Genomic DNA, 20,000 nt, shown 5'->3' on the forward strand with positions numbered 1-20,000 from the left:
ACACACACACACACACACACACACACACACACACACACACACACACACACACACACACACACACACACACACACACACACACACACACACACACCCGCCTCACCTCACTCACATTAGTTGTTTTTGCTCCAGCTGAATATTGTTGCTGTTAGAGGGCTTGAATTTCAGCGTGGGATTCCATGTATTCCGCATAATTTTATTCACTCGCAGATTTTGTGCTCACACCCAGTAGCCCCAGTGTCCAAGTACTAATTTGAGTTTGTTTTCGCTACTTATTGAGCTTAAACAGTCAAATACACACAAAATAACGTCAAAATGCGGGTCTTGGCGAGTACTCACATAAACACAGTCTGTTATGTTTTAAGTGAACGTAATCAGTTGATGAAGAAAATGCGTGTGTATAAATGCATGTGATGCTTGCATCTTAAAGTGAAAGCAGCCTGCTTTAATATTATTATGAGATAATATTAAAATGATCTATATGGCAGTTTTTCCCCACGGTTAATGTCAAAATTGTGGCCAGTGAAAATGCTGAGTGGCTGATCGCATATATATTAACAGTAGTCAACATTTGAAGTGGAGCAAAACCTTTCATCAAAGTTATACATGAATTTTGAACAATACCCGTTCTTGTCTTAGGACAACTTTGATTATGTCACGATTAGCCACGCACTTCCTGGGTTTACTTGGACTACATTTCCCATCATACACCTCCCTGGACTGAATACACCAAACACCATACACCTGCACTGCTCTGATTGCACACACACCTGCACTTCATTTACACACACATAAAAGAATTACATTCATAAATTAGATTCAACAAACCTGAATCTTCCACAGCTCAACGAGCCTGAAGTACATGCGCTAAATACTAATGTTTCTAACTTCCAAAGGTACGTTTCTGACAAAGAAGAGCGACGTTCTACAATCTGAGAGGGACGTATAATAACATCAGAGCCAACAACAGACTATCTAGACTAGTAGAAGAGGCAAAGAAAGGGGGATGTATTTGTACGTGTGTGGATGCCAGACAGAACTAACAACTTGTCAGATGAAGTGAACATACATCATCACTTCCCTCACTGCCAAACTCGCCGGTATCAAAGCCCCGTTGGGCTGTCAGATCAGATGCCAGTTTAAAGAGATAAAGAAACAAACACTGCCATCTCCCTGTGGTAAACACACATGAACACGCACTCATTCCTCCAAACCCCCACCGCGGTAATACAGCGCTTTACTGTGATCAAAGACAATTTGTGTGTGTGTGTGTGTGTGTGTGTGTGTGTGTGTGTGTGTGATGCACATACATATCTGCGTTGTCTAAGACACCCTAAAATCTAAAACAAAGAAGTTCTTTGTGTCTCACAACAAAATGTATAAAGAGAGAAACTTTACATTGACAATAATGTCACATTTGATAAAAGCAGCTGCTAAATGAATAAATGTAAATGTATATGAATATTCAATACACAGCGCTCTGGAATATAGTATTTCATTCTAATTGGTCAATATCAGCACTGAACTATCAAATATGTTTGTATAATGTCGACTAAATAGTATTTAGTCCATAGTGATTAAATGCCAACATGGTACGTTCACTTTAATATCTCTCATATCATTCTACGGTCTCTCTATATCAAATCAAATTATATAATTAATTGCAACTAACATACGAATCAAAACTATTAGCTATCAACTGTAGTAAAAACAGCCCTGGAGGACTTTGGTATTTATTTTATGATATGAACTTTAGATGACTAGAAGCAATAAAACAAAAATGTCACTTGAAAGAACAAGACACAATTAAAGACCTGGAGGAGAGAGGAAGACATAAATATGTGAGCTTGATCACTGTAAAAAAAAAAAAAAAAAAAAATTCTTAAGTAAAATCAACTTGGATGTTGAACTTAAAGCTGCCGTCGGCAACATTTTTTTGATCATATTCAGTGAAATCGACACTATAATCCGACATAACAACATAAATAAAGTGGTTTTAGAAAAAAAATCTGAGCTTCTAAATCCACCTGGAGCGTGTTATTTGTTTTGCAAAAATCCACCGCTCCCGGATCATCGGGTCCAATCAGCGCAGTCCAATCTGACTGTCAATCACAGGTCGTGCACACGCCACCTTTCGCGGACGTTACAATCACATGCACATGCCTGAAGTTTGCGCAGTAAGGAAGAGTGATGGCGGACAAGATTCCAATTCCTCGGTTAACCTCAAGAGCTAGGAGGTCAAAAACAACACAGGAAAAGAGAACACCTGCTGGAAAGAAAGAAGTAAAGAAAGAAGCGACCGTGCCCGTAAATAAACCAGGATCAACATCGGATCGGCATTTGAAAGGTGGAGAGATTTACGTGATTTAATTGGGTTCAAGCTGGATGCAGAGCTTGCAACATTTCTTCTCGACAGGTAATTGTGCTTTATCAACCAGTTACTTTATTTCTTAGTGTTATGTTAGTAACCGAAGTATGTTTGCCCAAATGTGTTGGTATGGATAGCTAACGTTAGCACTTGTTGGGCAGGTTCATTAGCTTAGTTTGCGCTGAAATCCGTGTAAACGTAACGTTAGGCGGATAAACATGTCCAGATGAAGGGATAAAGTTCGACTTTTTGGAAGAATCAATGCTACTCTATCTTTCTTACGAGAGTAAGAACAGTAGTAAAGCTACTGTTATTGTATGTGCTATCTGACTAGCTGATGAGGCCTTACTGTCTATGGATGAGACGGGCGCGTTCACAGAAAATCTGTTGCACATGCGCTGACGATTACGAACTCGGTGGGAGGGTATTCGTTGATAGTGGGGGAGGGACATGAGAGTTGTAAACATTTAAAATTTTGCCTAAGTCCACTCAATCTACCAGACTTGCCGACTGCAGCTTTAAATTACATTAAACTGACTTAAAAAATTGAATCTTGTATAACTTATAAAAACAAGTTGAAAATTGCTAAACTTATTGTGATGAGTTAAAGCAATGTAAAAATATGTTGTCAAAACTTATTGATCATAACTTTTTTCCATTGCAGATTAAAAATGTATATAATATATGAATTAATCTTTTAATATTGTAACAGTGTTTTATTTGCTATAGGCATCGTAATTCTGGTTAAATTGGGATTTAAAAGTGAGGTCGTAGATTATTAAATAATTTAAGCTCAAATCGTTAGTTCACAGCCATGTATTTATCTATTTGGCAATGGCAACAATACCAGTGTAATAAGCAGGATAATGTACAGCGAGATACAAGATCTGGTCACCCTTGCAATAATGAACGGCTGACTGTACATGATCCCTTCCATAATATGCACTTCTTGTGGTTTCGATTGCAGCGAGTGTGTGTGAGAAATGACTTTTCCTCATTAAGACAGAAACCTACACAAGGCTTGAAAACCACACAAGCACAGAAAGAAACGTATTGCCGCTGAAAGCAGTATCTATATAAGACACCCAACACAAAGAGTAAAGTAGGTCAGCCCTCCTCGGAGCGCTTGTGTCTGCCAGAGAGCTGATAAGAAGTCAATACTCCGGGTTTTGCACTTCTTCACTCCTTTTGTGTTCAATTTTGCTTTACTCTTTTACACACCTGCTAGATTTCTACCTAGAAATCACTGACACCTATACTAAATTGTTTATACAAAGGGAAGTGCCGCTATTACTATTGCCAAAACTTATGGTTAGGGGTTTTTCAGAAGAGAAATCAACTCGTCCTGCACGGACATATATGATATATGTGGATATCTATATATGATATATAGAAGTCCATATTGTGGACTTCTTGTAGTTCAAATCTAATTTTTTTGCTTTGTAAACAATAAAACAGGTGGAAAAATACCAAAAACTTACATTGAAAGTGTGACTAATGACTTAATTGTATTGTATGTGCACATGTAGTGTGAAGTATATACAGTATTTTTCAAAAACTTTTCCTAGCAGAAAATATAATATTGATTAAATAAAAGGCCACGTAAGTGTACTTAAAGCACAGTTTCTTTGCACACTTAGGCTACTTTAAGCACACTTTGCAATAAGCACACTTTGCAATAATGTCAAATAAAAAGTTCGAATTTAAAATAATTGTTTTAGTAATTTAGAAGTACACTTTTTTCGATGTAATACTACGAAGAAATTCCATCAAATTGAAATTAAAAAAATCCTTGCGTATTTTAATTGAATAATTGATTAAGGATTGTTCAATTATTCAATTAAACTACGTAAGGATTGAATAATTAAATTTGATGGAATTTTACTATTTATCAAATTGCGTAAATCTTTTTTTTAAAAAGTGTGTGTAAAGTACATGGCTATAATTTTAACTGTTATAAGATTACATTTAAAGTTAATATATTTTAAAATGTACTAAACGGCAACTTCATCACTACAAATGGGGAATTACAAATATATTTAAGTACATGGCACACAAGTTTCAATAAAAATTACATTTTAGTTTACTGTAAATTCTTGTCAAAACATTAAACAGAAGCCTTTAACCATATTTCAATAGAGGTAATTAAGAAATTTCACATTCAGATAAACTTAGGTTCTAAAAGCACTTTAAATTCAACTAATTGCATTTAAAATAAATTTGAACTACAATACATTTTTTATTTAATTATGCATAACATGCAACAACACATTCAAATCACATTTTGCACTTAAGTGTATCGTTATAAAGTATGTTTTATAAGAAGTGTTCTTTTTTTAAAGGTATGCTAAATTGTACCTCTTTTTCACAAGGGTAGCTGGGCAAAAACCACTCACAACACAACAACCTAGATGCTAAAACTTTAGCTTTACTTCACTCTTTTATATATTTTATATATCTTTATCTGAACGCTCTGGCAAGATTTTAATTGTTTACAGTCATGCTATGCTATCAGACAAACTCTTGAGGGAACAAAGAAAGTGAGAGAAAGAAAGTGAGAGAAAGAAAGTTAAAATACGTGTGTATTTGGGTTGGTGGGGGGGAGGGGGGATGTCAGTTATGTACTACTACAAGCATCAACAAGGACACATTCACAAAAGCATGTGTGCATTCGGAGAAGCACACACACACACACACACACACACCCTAAAAGCCCCAAAGCCACCAAAGCCTTAAACAAAAGACAGCTTTTCCAAACAGGCTTAGCAATCTGAGACAGAGCATTGACTGTCATTGAATTACCCTAGTCAAAGAGTGTATGAATGCATAAAGTGGTAAGCAAAGGCAGAGCAGTATGCACAGTGTGATAAACTCACAGAGACAGCAGTAAAAAGACACTTAGAGAAGGTCTATAGAAATTACTGGCATACAAGCTCTTAACCAATCAATATAATCCCTTTCTGTCTGTCTCGAAGCCTTAAAGAGAAGAATATCATGATCACTCACAATGGATCACGTCGATAAACACATGGCCAAACCATGTATTCTTGAGAAAGCTTTAGACAGTGTTAGATCATTTAGGATGCTTGTTAAACAGCTTGTTTTTCTTCACAACATAATGCATTGAATAGCTACTTTCAGTGTCAACCCATGTTTTTTCTTTTTTTAAATGTAAGTTGGAGAAATTGACAGCAACAATTTTCTAGATCTTACATGCCACGCCAAAACAACAGTAGAAAACATTGTCTGAGAACTTGATATTGTATGTAATGAGCATTATAAGAGTTGTTGTGTGAGTGAGTGTGTGTGCTCAGGTTTTTTTGGCGTTGACTACAACAATTACACAGACAGATGGGCAGCTGAATGTTGTGCCAGCCATCTGAAATGCTGCAAACCCATATGCAAATATTATTCAAATCTATTCACAATTTGTTGACAGAAAGCACCACCCACATTCATACACACGCTGAGCAGAGAATGGATGTCCATATTACACGCATACATATGGCGGCGTGCTTGTTTACATTCTGCATTAAACGACTTACTGCAACTACACTAATGGTAATTACACAACAATGCATAATATATAAGTGACCATGTAAGAAGTGGCTAATATTATTGTTGTTAAACGAAAAACAAAAGAACAAAAAAATAAAAAGCAAGATCACAAAACACAGAACAAAAAGAAAAACAAATGAAAACACAAAATTACAAAACAAATCAGGCAAGCAAAAAATACAAAACGAAAACAAATGAAATCACAAAATTACAAAACAAATCAGGCAAACCAATCAAATTACAAAACAGAAACAACAAAAATAAATGAAAACGCAGTCACAAAACAAATCAGACAAACAAAACAATATAAAAAACAAAACAGAAACAAAAGAAAAAAGAAAACACAATTACAAAACAGAAATAAACTAAATGAAACCAAAACCAGAAAAGAAAAAGTAGAAACCGCCTGTTACAGAAACAGCCTAGTTAAGCTCTGCGGAGTGACTATAGCACAAGCACATATTGCCTTTTCATCCAGACATCATGTGAGAGATGATAAATAGAAGAGCTTAAGGACTGATGGGTAAAGAGGAGAGGAAAGGACACACTCACCTCGTGGCTCTTCGGCCTGTTTGGCGAGCTTGCGGAGGGCGGCAGCGAATCCGGACTGGGACGCAGGGCTCCCGCTGATGGGGGACGGAGTGAGGGGGCTTACAGTGGCCATGGTGCATGGTGCCGCAGAGATCATTCCTAAAGCTGGGGACTACGCAGATACCTGCAGGGACAGAAGGACAGAGACAAACAGATTCAGAATGAATATTCATAGAGGAAAAGAAGAGGTTGGCGTTAAACCCGAACCCAGCCTCGAATTTAACATTGAATTCAAATCGATCACTCTAGTTTTATTTCCCCTCAAAGCAAGTTGAACCACATGCTATGAGCGTGTGTGTGTGTGTGTGTGTGTGTGTGTGTGTGTGTGTGTGTATGAAACAGGTTCTGTTCAATAGAAAAAAAAAATTCAATAGTTCAATAGCAATGAATTACGCAAACTGATAATGACATATATTTGCATACATTGCCTGTAAGGATTTAGCACCTGATATATTAAGTGGTTTGGAACTGATTCAAATTCAGCCTAAAAAAAACCTGAAGAATTCAACTATGACAAGGGTCAAACCACCAGCATGAAAATGGTTTTACATTTTATAGTTATTCATTTAGCAGATTTATCCAAATTTTATCCAAAGTGACATGCTACAACAGAAGTGACTCAATTTAAAGTGACAGTAACATTAGAAGTGCTGGAAAACAAAAATCCAAAATTGGCAAGAAAAGCACAAGCTACCACAGAAATGTAGGTTTGACAAAAACAAGAGAAATGTGTGTGTGTGTGTGTGTTTTTAAATACATGAAGGGGATAATAGAGAATACTTCCTTTAGGTGCACTGTAATAAACAATGTGTTAGGTAATCCGGCATTTGCTACATTTATATTAACGATTGTCAAAAAACATTATTTAATATGATTAAAACAATCTGACTACATTTTTGGACTAAATCCAACACATTTGAAAGTGAATTTTATGTGTTAAGTTCCAACTCTAAAGTGTGAGGGTTTTACAGCTTCCTTCCTTTGTGTATCTCTCTCTCACACCTCCAGCTATCACTCACTGCCAGCGTCTCTACAAGAAACAAACAAACGCGTGCTTTATCGTGATAAACTGTGCCTCACCCCTTGCCCTTTTGCTGAACCGAGCAAAACAATTAATAATGAACTTAGAGCAGTTAGGAGAGCTGGCAGCAGCATCCTCTGCCATCAGCCACAACTTCATTACGACTTAATGGAGCCTTACGCATCCAAACACGCAGCGTAACAGAATATAATATGTCCTGTAGTTGAACTGAACAGATTCATCTGGCTAATCTTAAATATCACTGTAATTCAGGGCAGGCACAATGGAAATACATAATTCAAAAACAAAACAAAACCAAGTAAAAAAACAAAACAAAAAAACACTTGTAAATGGTATGAGTGAATGGTTAAATCGATTGACGGGGTGGTGTAATGCCCTTTTCACAAAATGTAAAATAAGTCTTTGATGACCCCAGAGTGCTTATGAGTTTGAGTTTTAGCTCAAAATACCCCACAGATATTTTTATATAGCATGTTAAAATTGTCACTTTTTGAGGGTGAGCAAAAATGCGCCGTTTTTGTGTCTGTCCCTTTAAAAGCAAATATCTTCCTTTGCTTTGTACTTTGAGCTTTGTGACTTTGCAGAAGTTGTTTACGCTGAAACAGCAACATTACACACTAACTAAAGTTTAAAAAGTGAAATCATAATCAACCACCCCTTTAAGAATGTATTCATCTTTCTATCCATCTATCCACCTACCTATCTATCCATCTATCATCTATCCATCTATCTATCTATCTATCTATCTATCCACCTACCTACCTATCTATCCATCTATCATCTATCTATCTATCCATCTATCTATCCATCTATCATCTATCCATCTATCCATCTATCATCTATCCATCTATCTATCTATCCATCTATCTATCTATCTATCTATCCACCTACCTATCTATCTATCTATCTATCCACCTACCTATCTATCTATCTATCTATCCATCTATCATCTATCCATCTATCCATCTATCATCTATCCATCTATCCATCTATCATCTATCCATCTATCATCTATCTATCTATCCATCTATCATCTATCCATCTATCCATCTATCATCTATCCATCTATCTATCTATCCATCTATCTATCTATCTATCTATCCACCTACCTATCTATCTATCTATCTATCTATCTATCTATCCATCTATCATCTATCCATCTATCCATCTATCATCTATCTATCTATCTATCTATCCATCTATCCACCTACCTATCTATCCACCTATCTATCTATCTATCTATCTATCTATCCATCTATCTACCCATCTATCTACCCATCTATCTATCTATCTATCTACCCATCTATCTACCCATCTATCTACCTATCTATCTATCCACCCACCCATCCATCCATCCATCCATCCATCCATCCATCCATCCACCCACACATCCATCCATCCATCCATCCATCCACCCACCCATCCATCCATCCATCCATCCACCCACCCACCCATCCATCCATCCATCCATCCATCCATCCATCCATCCATCTATCTATCTATCTATCTATCTATCTATCTATCTATCTATCTATCTATCTATCTATCTATCCACCCACCCACCTATTTATCTATCTATCTATCTATCTATCTATCCACCCACCCATCTATCTATCTACCTGCCTGTATATCTGTCTGTCTGTCTGTCTGTCTATCTGTCTGTCGGTCGGTCAAAAAAAAGAAATCAAGTAAAAAAAAAAGTATGGCCTCTTTCTGCTTTTGCAGTGAAATAAAAAATAAAATAAAGCTAAACAAAACAGGTAAATGTTAAATCGATTAAGAATCTATATATAAAACAAATCAAAAAACAACTTACGGCCTTTTAACAGTTAGTGACCTAACAACAACAAAAAATAGCACTAAATCAGACACAATGTAACATAATTTGAAAAAAAAAAAAAGTAAAAAAAAAATGTATGGCCCATTACCTTTTTAACTAAAAATAAAAAAAGCAAAATATAATCAAGTAAAAAAACTAAGCAAAATGTATGGGCTCTAAGAGCTTTCGTAGTGAACAAAAAAAAGGCAAAATAAAATAAAGTAAAAAAAATCCCAAACCAAAACAGGATTGGTTAATTTAATTAAGATTCTATCCGCCTATTATATCTTTATATACATTATGCAAAGAGGCTTCATAAAAAGGTTAGCTATAATCCTCATATATAGGATAATAATCAAGTGCAGCATTATAACTGAGACACTATTCTCCCTGCCATAAAGAGAACCGCCATTTCAGGCGCTATCCAATCCTGCTAGGGGCTTATCAATCAAATCATCATATCATGTGCTCTTGAAACACAGCTGTCTCTCGTCCACTCATTTGCGTGCTACAAACAGAGCTCTTCTCTTTATCTCCCTCATTCTCCTTCTCTTGACAAACATTCTCAATCATTCTGCTACTGAACTCACATGCGTACCCCACCCCCTTCCTCTCTTCTCTGCTGCTCACACTTTCTCTCCTGGATAGTGTCAGTCAGAGATAACAAAGTCTCTGTGGAAATGAGAAAAGCCACAGGTATTTTACGACACACACACACAGCCCACCCAACACAGACGAGCAGAGAGTGATTTATAAGCAGTAATTTCAAGGAGTGGGAGCGAGATAACATTTATTTCCCTTAGGATGCCTTAAATACGGTGGCCAAGAGAGCTCAACATGCTGAAACTGAAGAAAACACATGCAAATAGAAAAAACACCAGCAATTTAAGAAAACACCTTAATCAGTTTGACAACACTTGCTGCAAATACTCACAATGCAACCAAATACAGAAACACGCTGCAAATACTCACAATGCAACCAAATATAGAAACACACTGAAAATACTCACAACGCAACCAAATACAGAAAAAAGTGAGTTGAGTTTTTTTGTTTATTTTAACATCCTGATCGCTTGTGCTGTGCGAGTATTTGCATCGTGTTTCTGTATTTGGTTGCATTGTGAGTATTTGCAGCACGTTTCTGTATTTGGTTGCGTTGTGAGTATTTGCAACACGTGTCGTCAAACTGATGAAGAGGTTTTCTTAATTTGCTGTTTTTTTCTGTTTGCTGTTTTTCAGCAGACTGAGCTCTCTCGGCCAACGTACTTAAAAGATTCACTCACCCAAAAGGGACAATTCTGTCATCATTTAGCCTAATCACTCACATATTCAAACCTGTATGACTTCTGTGTTCAGTGGAACACAAAAATGTGTAAAAATGTCCAAACTGCTGTTTAACAATAAAGTAATTATAAATTACTGTAAAAATATTAAGCCCCGAAAACAACATAAAATAAAAGTACAAAAGGACAAAAACAACATAAGTCATCTTATTGTTTTTTCATGATCTCCTATTTGTTTTCAGCACATATTTCAAAGTATCTATAGCAAGTATGATTCCACTTTCATATATATTATCTTTTCACCACATTCTTTTAGCTGAACCCATAGAGTTAAGCATTTCAATCTCTCACTAAACTATATTTTTACTCTGACAACACAAAACATTGCTGCTTCATTACAGTTTTTAGCATGACCTACAACCTTATTAAAGGAGTTAATTGATCAACTAGCATGTTTAAATTATTCCACACCATTGCACATCCATTCACACAGAGACACACCTACACCTCAAACTACCACATAATTGTTTTAATCCCTGATCAGCAGGATTTACTGTAGGCTTGTGCCTTATTAACCTCACACCTTTGAGAATAGTCACATATACAAACACAGATACTGACTAAAATCATCAGATCTCTAGCTGGCTAAAAATAAATGGCCAAACCTTTAAAATGGCTCTCTAAAAGCACCCAAAGCTTGTTATATGAAGATCTTCTCTCTCTCTCAAAGATGAAATCCTGCTGTGCTGTTTTTCCCAGAGGCTTTAGCCGTGGTAGAGTCAGCAAAAACACTCCCACAGTCTTCTGCTCCCCACTGGCTCTCTAATAAGCTTGTTCATTAAACAGTACAGCCAATGCAAATTGACCCAGCCCTTGTCGACATGACCGGCTCATGTAAATTCAATGGGAGAAACAGCAGGGATAAAAGACTGGGTGATGGATGATGTGTCAAAGTGCTTTGTTGGGCACAAATGAACACACTCACACACATGCATGTCCATAATGATGACAGACAAGCATTGATGCATTAGCGACTACAGAGATCTGCTACCCTCGGCATTCATTAAGACTAGATAAAGCACCTCACACACACCTGCCTTCTGCTCATTAACCATGTGTGTGTGTGCACGTTTCACTGACAATATGAAAGATGGATGAGGATTAAGACGGTACTGATACTTCCAGAGAGAAATTCACTAATTGGTTTAGACTTCAATAGAGATTGATAACTAGAGAGAATTTTGATCACAAAGCTACTGATCACAAAGGGCTTAAAGGTTGAAGACATTAGACTGATCTGTAAGTCCCAAAACAACTCTACTTGCCATCACTGAAGCCCTTACACTAGCCTTGAATGTCCTTGATTAAGTTTGTATTGATTTTCCTGGATCTGTCTGCAGTAATTTACACTTATCCACAACCTGTTGATCTCAAAGCTGATTTAGCACATTTAGGATTGTATTTTCTTGGGATAACAGGGCTTCCCAAGTTACAGTACTTTGAAAGGCTCACTACCTTATCCGCACTCCCAAACCACTGGTGCCCCACAAGGTTCGGTAATTAGTCCCTTAAACTTCTCCATTTAGGCCAGATCACTCTGTACTAGCATCCAGTCATGTGGCTTCTCTAATCATTGCTTCTCTGACCACACTTGACAGTTCATCTCTCATCCTCATTTTGGTCTTATAATTTGGACTGAATAAATCACACTAATATTGACTTTGAATTCGAGACTAGGTTACTCTTCGTCCCAGACAAGAGCTTTCCCATTGTCATGATCTTTATCTCTGGTGATGGTCTCAGTGTCGTCCCCTCTAGCTGCAAAAAAAAAAAAACCTTTGATGTTGTCCTAGACAACAAGTTTTCCCAAGCTTTAGGTTCCTTTACGAGTACAAGGGGGCCTTTTTTGCCAACTTAGCCAACAAACAATACTCCAGGGTTTGTCAACTCCAGTCCTGGGGACACCACCTCCCAGAATGTTTTAGATGTCTCACTAATTAAAACCCCTTATTTAACTCATCAGCTTGTTGAGGTGTTAATTAGAGGGACTTCAAAAACATTCTGGGATATGGGTCCAGAGGACTAGAGTTGACAAACATGTAACTTTATGTTATTTACAGGAATTCTATCATGTTACACCTCTTTCTAGATCCCTAAAGTCAATCAAATTTAAGATGCCATTTCTGGCTGGATAGAATGACTATCACAGGAGGCCCCTTGGCACATGTCTACGGAGGTGACCTGGAGTTAAGCTTGTAAAGTACTCGGGGACCTGGTGTTCAGGTCAGACTCTCTGAGGGGCCTTTGTCTCTGTATGCACCAAGGGGCACACAGGCTCTAGTGGTCAGCTTGCACTGTATTCACTGAGGGCCCCGATGTTAAGCTAATTTTGGTAGTCTTGGGCAGTGTGGCCTGTGGTTTTGGAGGCCCCTGGAAGAAATGTCAATTATTTAACACAGCAGACACCCAGTGGATAAGCTACTTCTATTCTCCTAGCTCAGTGTTTCCAAACCTTGGTCATGGAGTACCCTCCCCACTGCATATTTTAGATGTGTTCCTAATAAAACACTGAACCTAGAAACTTGAGACACACCTTTTTAGGTTTCTCCTCTAAAACTTCTTAAGCTCACACCCAAGATATTTTACATATATGTACAACAAAGAAAACCACAGACTTCCAACTAGCATACTTAACATTCCTTTTTTCTCATTATGTTCCTATCCATTGGCACAGCAATTTGTTGACTCATTTGAAGACACAAGATGATTCATCTTTAGATACCTGAAATAGCTATATATACACACTAGGGCTGTGACTCTTTGGGTAGGCAGCAAATCGATTCGATTCACGATTCATAGGTTTTCAATTCGATTCAAGAACGATTTTTGCAAATTCAGAAAGATTCGATTCGATGCGATTCACATTAAAGTTCGATGTGATTCGATTAATTCGATTCTTCATTTTTTCTATGCATTCATTGGATTATTTAAATGCTTCCCCCAATGGGTCTAAGTCAGGGTGTGAATTACACAGTGGTCTTCGGGGGTCTGAGAGTGGAGACAAAAAAAAAACAAAAAAACGACATTTTGTCTATTGTTAATGTTAGTTTTTAATTAATTTATTATTGTAACAAATATTTCCAAAGCCTATAAATTATCATTTGTAGAAATGTAAGCCAAGATTTAAAAAGCATGATGAACTAACAATACTTTTAAAGCCTAACTATTTTGTATTATATGTTAATGGATACACAACCTTAAAGTGTATCTGGTACATCCTTCCATTGTGAGACTAAAAATACCATGAACTTTCCCACTAAACCTTAACTAACTTTCCTCATGGAATAGTAAGTATTCCTCATGGAATACTCTTTGTTCTCTTTATAGGCTACTGAACATTTTCCTATGATTCTGAGAGAAAACGCGCCGGGTGTCTACTTTAGCTATAGGCTAGTAACGATTACGAATGCAACTTTAATGCGCATCTGATTGATGGATAAACCACGCGCTCTTATTTCAGTGTAATTAATATTGTAGTTATTTCAGCAGTTTCCTTCGTACATTCAGTTTAATGGCATAAAGTTAAATTTCATTCATGATTCATAGGAAGCGTGTGTATTTTAGGTCTATTTGCGTCTGCTCTTTCCATGTAATAAATGCGCACCTTGAATAAGTGGGGTTTTACTTCAGCCACTCAGGACGGGTATGACCCATTTCCGTAAAACTTCAGTATCTTATCTTAAAGAAAATAACGGCGACGTTTCCACGCAACGAACGCGTTGTTTCATAGCAGTGCCCGCGCAATCACATGGCAGCTTTATCAATGGCTTGAGCGGTTTGACTCAAGCCTTGCTTTCTCGACAAGCAAGCTGTCACCTGCTCATGAACATCAGTGGCTGTCCTGTGGAGAGCTCAAACATGGACTGCTCAAAAATCTGTAGATGAGAGCTATATGGGACAGAGCGCGAGCGAAATCCATTGAAAGATGGTAAAGAGTGCAGCGAGTATCTGTGAAGGAGAGCTGGGAGGACGCCAAATGACGTCGCACAAGTAACGCCTCCATTAGTTCACGCATGTAGTCATTTAATGTTTACATATTGTAAAGCACTGAATCGCTATAGAATCGCAAATTATTCAATTCGTAGCATTTTAAATCGATTATTGACTGAAATAAACGATTCACGATTCAAAATACATGTTTCAAGATCGATGCATATGCATCGTCAGGATTTGTAATCGATGCATCGAGAGAACGAGTGAATCTTCACACCCCTAATACACACACAACTGATGTAGCATTTGCAGGTCTTTATAATCAAGGCTCTTGTGGTATAACCTTAGCACTTGACCCATATCCTCAGCCTCCTGTTCTGGTAATTGCCGATTACATGCGTACTTTCTTCTTAGTCATTTTGAAAGGGTTATGAACATAAATTAAGCATTACAGTCTGTATTACACTTTCGCCTTGTTTTAAAAGGAAAAGCAAATGAGAATGTGAGTAATCTTAGCAGGTTTTACTTGACTTCTCTACACACAGAACCACATCAAACATCCAAGGTACTATTCCTCAAAGTTACCACATTAAACTATAAATGCTGCAAAACTCTAGTTCTCTGAAATGCACAAAATACACCTTTTATTCAAAGAAATACATAGGCACCTAGTTCTGTTCATCAATGGTTCAGAAGTTAATGTCTAAGATATTTAGAATAGACCTTTCACGAATATGACAAACAATGGTTTGCATTGTCAAAAGAGTTTCATAGTTAATAATAATAATAATTATTATTATTATTATTTGTTACATTTATATAGCGCTTTTCTGGGTACTCAAAGCGCTTTACATGGAAGGGGGAATCTTCTCAACCACCACCAATGTGCAGCATTCACCTGGATGATGCGACGGCAGCCATATTGCACCAGAACGCCCACCAAACACCAGCTTACTGGTGGAGAGGAGACAGAATGATGAAGCCAATCAGTATATGGGGATGATTAGGAGGCCATGATGGACAGAGGCCAAGGGGCAACTTTGGCAAGGATGCCGGGGTTAAACCCCTACTCTTTTTCGAAGGACATCCTGGGATTTTTAATGACCACAGAGAGTCAGGGCCTCGGTTTAACGTCTCATCCAAAGGACGGGACCTGCATTCATTTCCATGAGATCCAAATCAGCTTCAAACAATGAGCTCAGACGTTTGTGACTTTTTAAAATTACGCTCAACAGAATGAAGAAGTTATAATGTCAAGCTTTAAGTTTACACTTACTGGAGCTTACGGTAACTCTTAAGAGTTGGACCCACAGCTCTGTGTGTGATTGGGCAGCAGGAAATGTCTAGCAAAAAAGTGAAAGCTTGTGTTAAAACCCACGCTGTCCCATCTGAAGGGATGCTTGGCATCTGTAAGCCCCTAAAACTGCTGAAAGACATCAATGTATGCTGGGTAAGTGTTTATGCTTTGGGAATATGCCCACTGTCACTATGTACGCAGTGCTGATTGGTCATTTTGAATATATAGGGTTTCTGATTTCAAATATAGGATAAAAAAAAGATGGTGTTCCTCTTGTATTTTCGTGTCTTTACATGTTCCTTCCTTGGACAACTAGAGGCACATGTTTTTGGTAATTAGGTCAGGCTTTTGACCACGGTCTCCCCCCTCTTATCTGTGTCATGTCATCTTATTTCATGTGGTTCTTTTAAGGCCACATTAACTTTCTGTTACAACTCTTTTAAAGGGTTAGTTCACCCAAAAACTGGATATTTTCTTTACAAAAACGCATCACTTCACTTCAGAAGGCCTTTATTGACCCCCTGGAGCAGTATGGATTACTTTTATAATGGATGGATGGATGGATGGATGCACCTTTTTGGGCTTCAAAATATCAGTTATACTCACTCCCATTATAAAGCTTGGAAGATTATTGGAAGATTAAGATAAAGTTATATTATATTTTTTAATATAATTCTGATTATGTTTGGCTGAAAGAAGAAAGTCATATATGCCTGGGATGGCTAAAAGGTGAGGAAATTACGGGGTAATTTTCATTTAATAATTCAGGTTTTAAGATACCAACATTATTTTTAATAGTATTAACATTCCTCTGTCACTTTAGCCCAACAGACATGTCCAAAACGAGGACCACTGTAGTGCAAACACCCGACGTGTGTGTGTGTGTGTGTGTGTGTGTGTGTGTGTGTGTGTGTGTGTGTGTGTGTGTGTGTGTGTGTGTGTGTGTGTGTGTGTGTGTGTGTGTGTGTAATACATATAGCAGCTGACCAACATCAGTTAAAGGAGCAGCAGAAATCTGAGCTAATCCCGATACAGTCCGTCTCTGAGGGTTTAACCCTGCTGACTACACACACACACAAACACATGGCACAAGGTTTTTCATTTTATAATCCATCCACAACACCCTGTTAATCAATTCGAAAACCAAAGATTATCAAAAACATACTATTGAAACACAAAATCAAGCTGCTGAAGTTGGCGTGGAGCCTCACATCTCACAATAAAGTGTAGATTTTAAGTCATAGTACATTAAATAAAAATATATATATTTAAATTTGAATATTTAAGCAGTTTTTAAAATAAAAACAAAATATATTTTGAAAAATTGTCCAACAGAAAATAAATACAAATTGCTTATGTTCCTCAGATAAAGGTGATTGCTGAATATAAAATAAAATAATATACTATATTAAATAAATTATATATATATATATAATATAATTTTAAATGCACATATTTTACACCTGTTAGTTTACCCAAGCTACAACACTTAAGGTCATTTTCAGGCAAATTTAGCTGCTTAAAAAGGTCAAAGAACAAATGATAGACCAGTCAAATCAGCATTCAAGAACAAAAAAATATATTCAAGCGGGTTAATGAGTAAATATGAGTATAGTGGAGTCAGATGGTCAATGAGGAGTATCTTTCTTTATAGCTCCCCACCCCCCCCCCCCCCCACACCCACATACACACACACACACACACACCTCGATCCTCTACCATGATACACTAACAATCTAACTATTAGTGTAGTATTGTACAAAACAATACTTGTACTTTGTAATATATATATAATATATTGTATATATAATAATATATTGTAATATTATACTTACATTGTGCTTTTGCATTAGCATATTTTCAAGCAGTGACATTAGAAGTTTTTTTCTATTTGAACTTCAATTGCAATTGTTACTGACTTAATGAAGCCTTAATGTGTGGATGGTGAGTGTGTAATTAGCTACTGTAACTTCTCATTTAACAACTCTTTCTCATAACACCCAACTCATCCAGTCTTTCCAGTTTAACGCAAACTACAAGTCGTATTTTCAGCTTCGCACCTAATCAAATAAACCTCAGCCGTTAGTTATTTAAAAATGATCTTTCAGTGAGACTGGATAATGCAGCTCACATTCTGTCTGTAAACACATAGGTATATATAGACAGGTTGCTGGGTAAATAAGACTTTCCATGGTACACTGACATTTATTTGACCACACGAAAAGCCAGAAGAGGAAACAAGAGACTTCAAAAACTTCACATCTAGATGTGTGAAACACACAGGATGTGACCAAACCAACAGTTACTGGTTTAACAATTTGGGTTTTTAATTGGACGATGATGATATTTGCAAAGTTGGATGGCCAACAAAATGCCATTATCAGATGTACACAATTTCCTTCTGAAATACTTATTTTACACAAAATTCCTAAAATGCTTATTATTCATATACAAGACTGTCTGTAAATTTCAAATTGGCCAAAAATAGCAGATGAATCAGTCTATCCAATACAAATTGACCTATTCTGTACTAAAATCTGTCTAAAAATGACATTAAAATGTTTTAGTGAGTTCTCTCTGTGCTTTATGAGATCAGGCTGATCCATTTAGCATTTTTTCTCCCTGGACAAATTCATTTAGTTGGTTATTAAACTAATTTGCACAAGATCCAGAAGAGATGCCCGAGATGGATGGAGAATTAACCTTGAGGTGATAGAAAATCAGAAGGTCATAGAACTCACCACGACTCTCTAAGCACTTACGCACAGCCTCAAAATCCAACATTTCATTTAGAGAAGACTGTTAAACAGTTTTGAATATTAATGAGTCTCAACAGAAAGCCAAAGGTCACATCAAGCATATCATTTTTTTTTAATAAACAAAGCCAATAAAATCGATCTCTCTAATGGAAGATCGGAATCCCAGGCTCAAACAGAACCAGTGCAAACTTACTGAATAAAAATAACAGATATAAAGCTAACTGTACACTTGCAGGATGGACCACGCACGACTATGAATGAAAACAAAGCGCCCTACATCACGGAGCTATCCGGCACGCGATGGAGTCCGTAACAAACGCTCCCAAAAGCAGATCTCACTTCAGCCGAAGCTTCTTTATCACGGCACCGCGTGCGAGAACTCACCTTAACACGGAAGAAAAGCGTATTTCCCACGTTTTTAGCGCTGAGGTAAATCCATGTCGTGTCTCCGGCGGCAGGCAGCAGGCAGCGGTCTCCAGCGCCGAGTGAAGCCGCAGTGGAGAGAGTGAAGGCGGCGCTTAGAGACTCGCAGCAGCACCTGCTCCACTGACCCGCCCCGGAGGCAGAGCCACAGCCAAGGGTGACGGACCTCCTACTGACGGGGGTCATGCCACACTGAGTGTTTGTGTTTGTGTGTGTGTGTGTGTGTGTGTGTGTGTGTGTGTGTGTGTGTGTGTGTGTGTGTGTGTGTGTGTGTGTGTGTGTGTGTGTTAATAAAGGAATGCTAAATGTTGTCCGTACTAGCTTCTAAAATCCAGCAAAAATAGAGGTTTTGCCTGTTAGATTCCTTTTAGTCACTATAGTGTTTGTTTGGTTGGTTCAAAAACATATTTGAACAAAATAATCATTATCAGTGCTGGGTAGATTACTTAATCAGAACTGATTCCAAATTACATTACAAAAACTTAATCTTTTACATTACATATTTAAGGCAATATAATCTGACTACTTTTGGATTACTTTTAGATTACTTTTTTGAGCTAACTCGTTAATAAAATTGATTTGAATAGGAAATCGTGAATATATTGGTATATAAATACAAGGAGAAAGAAAATATGTTCATTCTTTGTTTTTAACAACATGAAGTGCATTGGGCAATTACATTACTTCAGTGTTTCCCAGATTGGGGTTCGTGAAGTAATTCAATTATTAAAATTCAAATTAATAATTTTAAAACACAATCAATTAAAAAATAAAACACTTACTAATTTCTTTTTAAAAATACCTTTTATTTGTTTACCTGCATGTCATGACATTAACCAACACCAGAGAACCGTGAACTTAATTGTA

The 20,000-nt window shown here is 37.1% G+C and overlaps 1 protein-coding gene across 1 annotated transcript in view; it reads right to left on the reverse strand.

Annotated features, from left to right (window-relative positions):
• gse1a (Gse1 coiled-coil protein a) overlaps window positions 1-19,313 on the reverse strand; it is a 48,272-nt gene extending 28,959 nt beyond the window's left edge. Inside the window, exons 1-2 of the mRNA XM_077211253.1 lie at window positions 19,095-19,313; window positions 6,479-6,641 (exon numbers count right to left, since the gene is read on the reverse strand). Coding sequence (XP_077067368.1) covers window positions 6,479-6,614 — 136 coding nt within the window. The 5' untranslated portion in view covers window positions 6,615-6,641; window positions 19,095-19,313. The remainder of the gene's footprint in view (window positions 1-6,478; window positions 6,642-19,094) is intronic.
• Between the last annotated feature and the right edge of the window lie 687 nt (window positions 19,314-20,000).

Source organism: Siphateles boraxobius, unplaced genomic scaffold, assembly GCF_051911475.1.
Source record: "Siphateles boraxobius isolate OS27281-9 unplaced genomic scaffold, OSU_SipBor_1 65, whole genome shotgun sequence".
NCBI classification, from domain to species: Eukaryota; Metazoa; Chordata; class Actinopteri; order Cypriniformes; family Leuciscidae; genus Siphateles; species Siphateles boraxobius.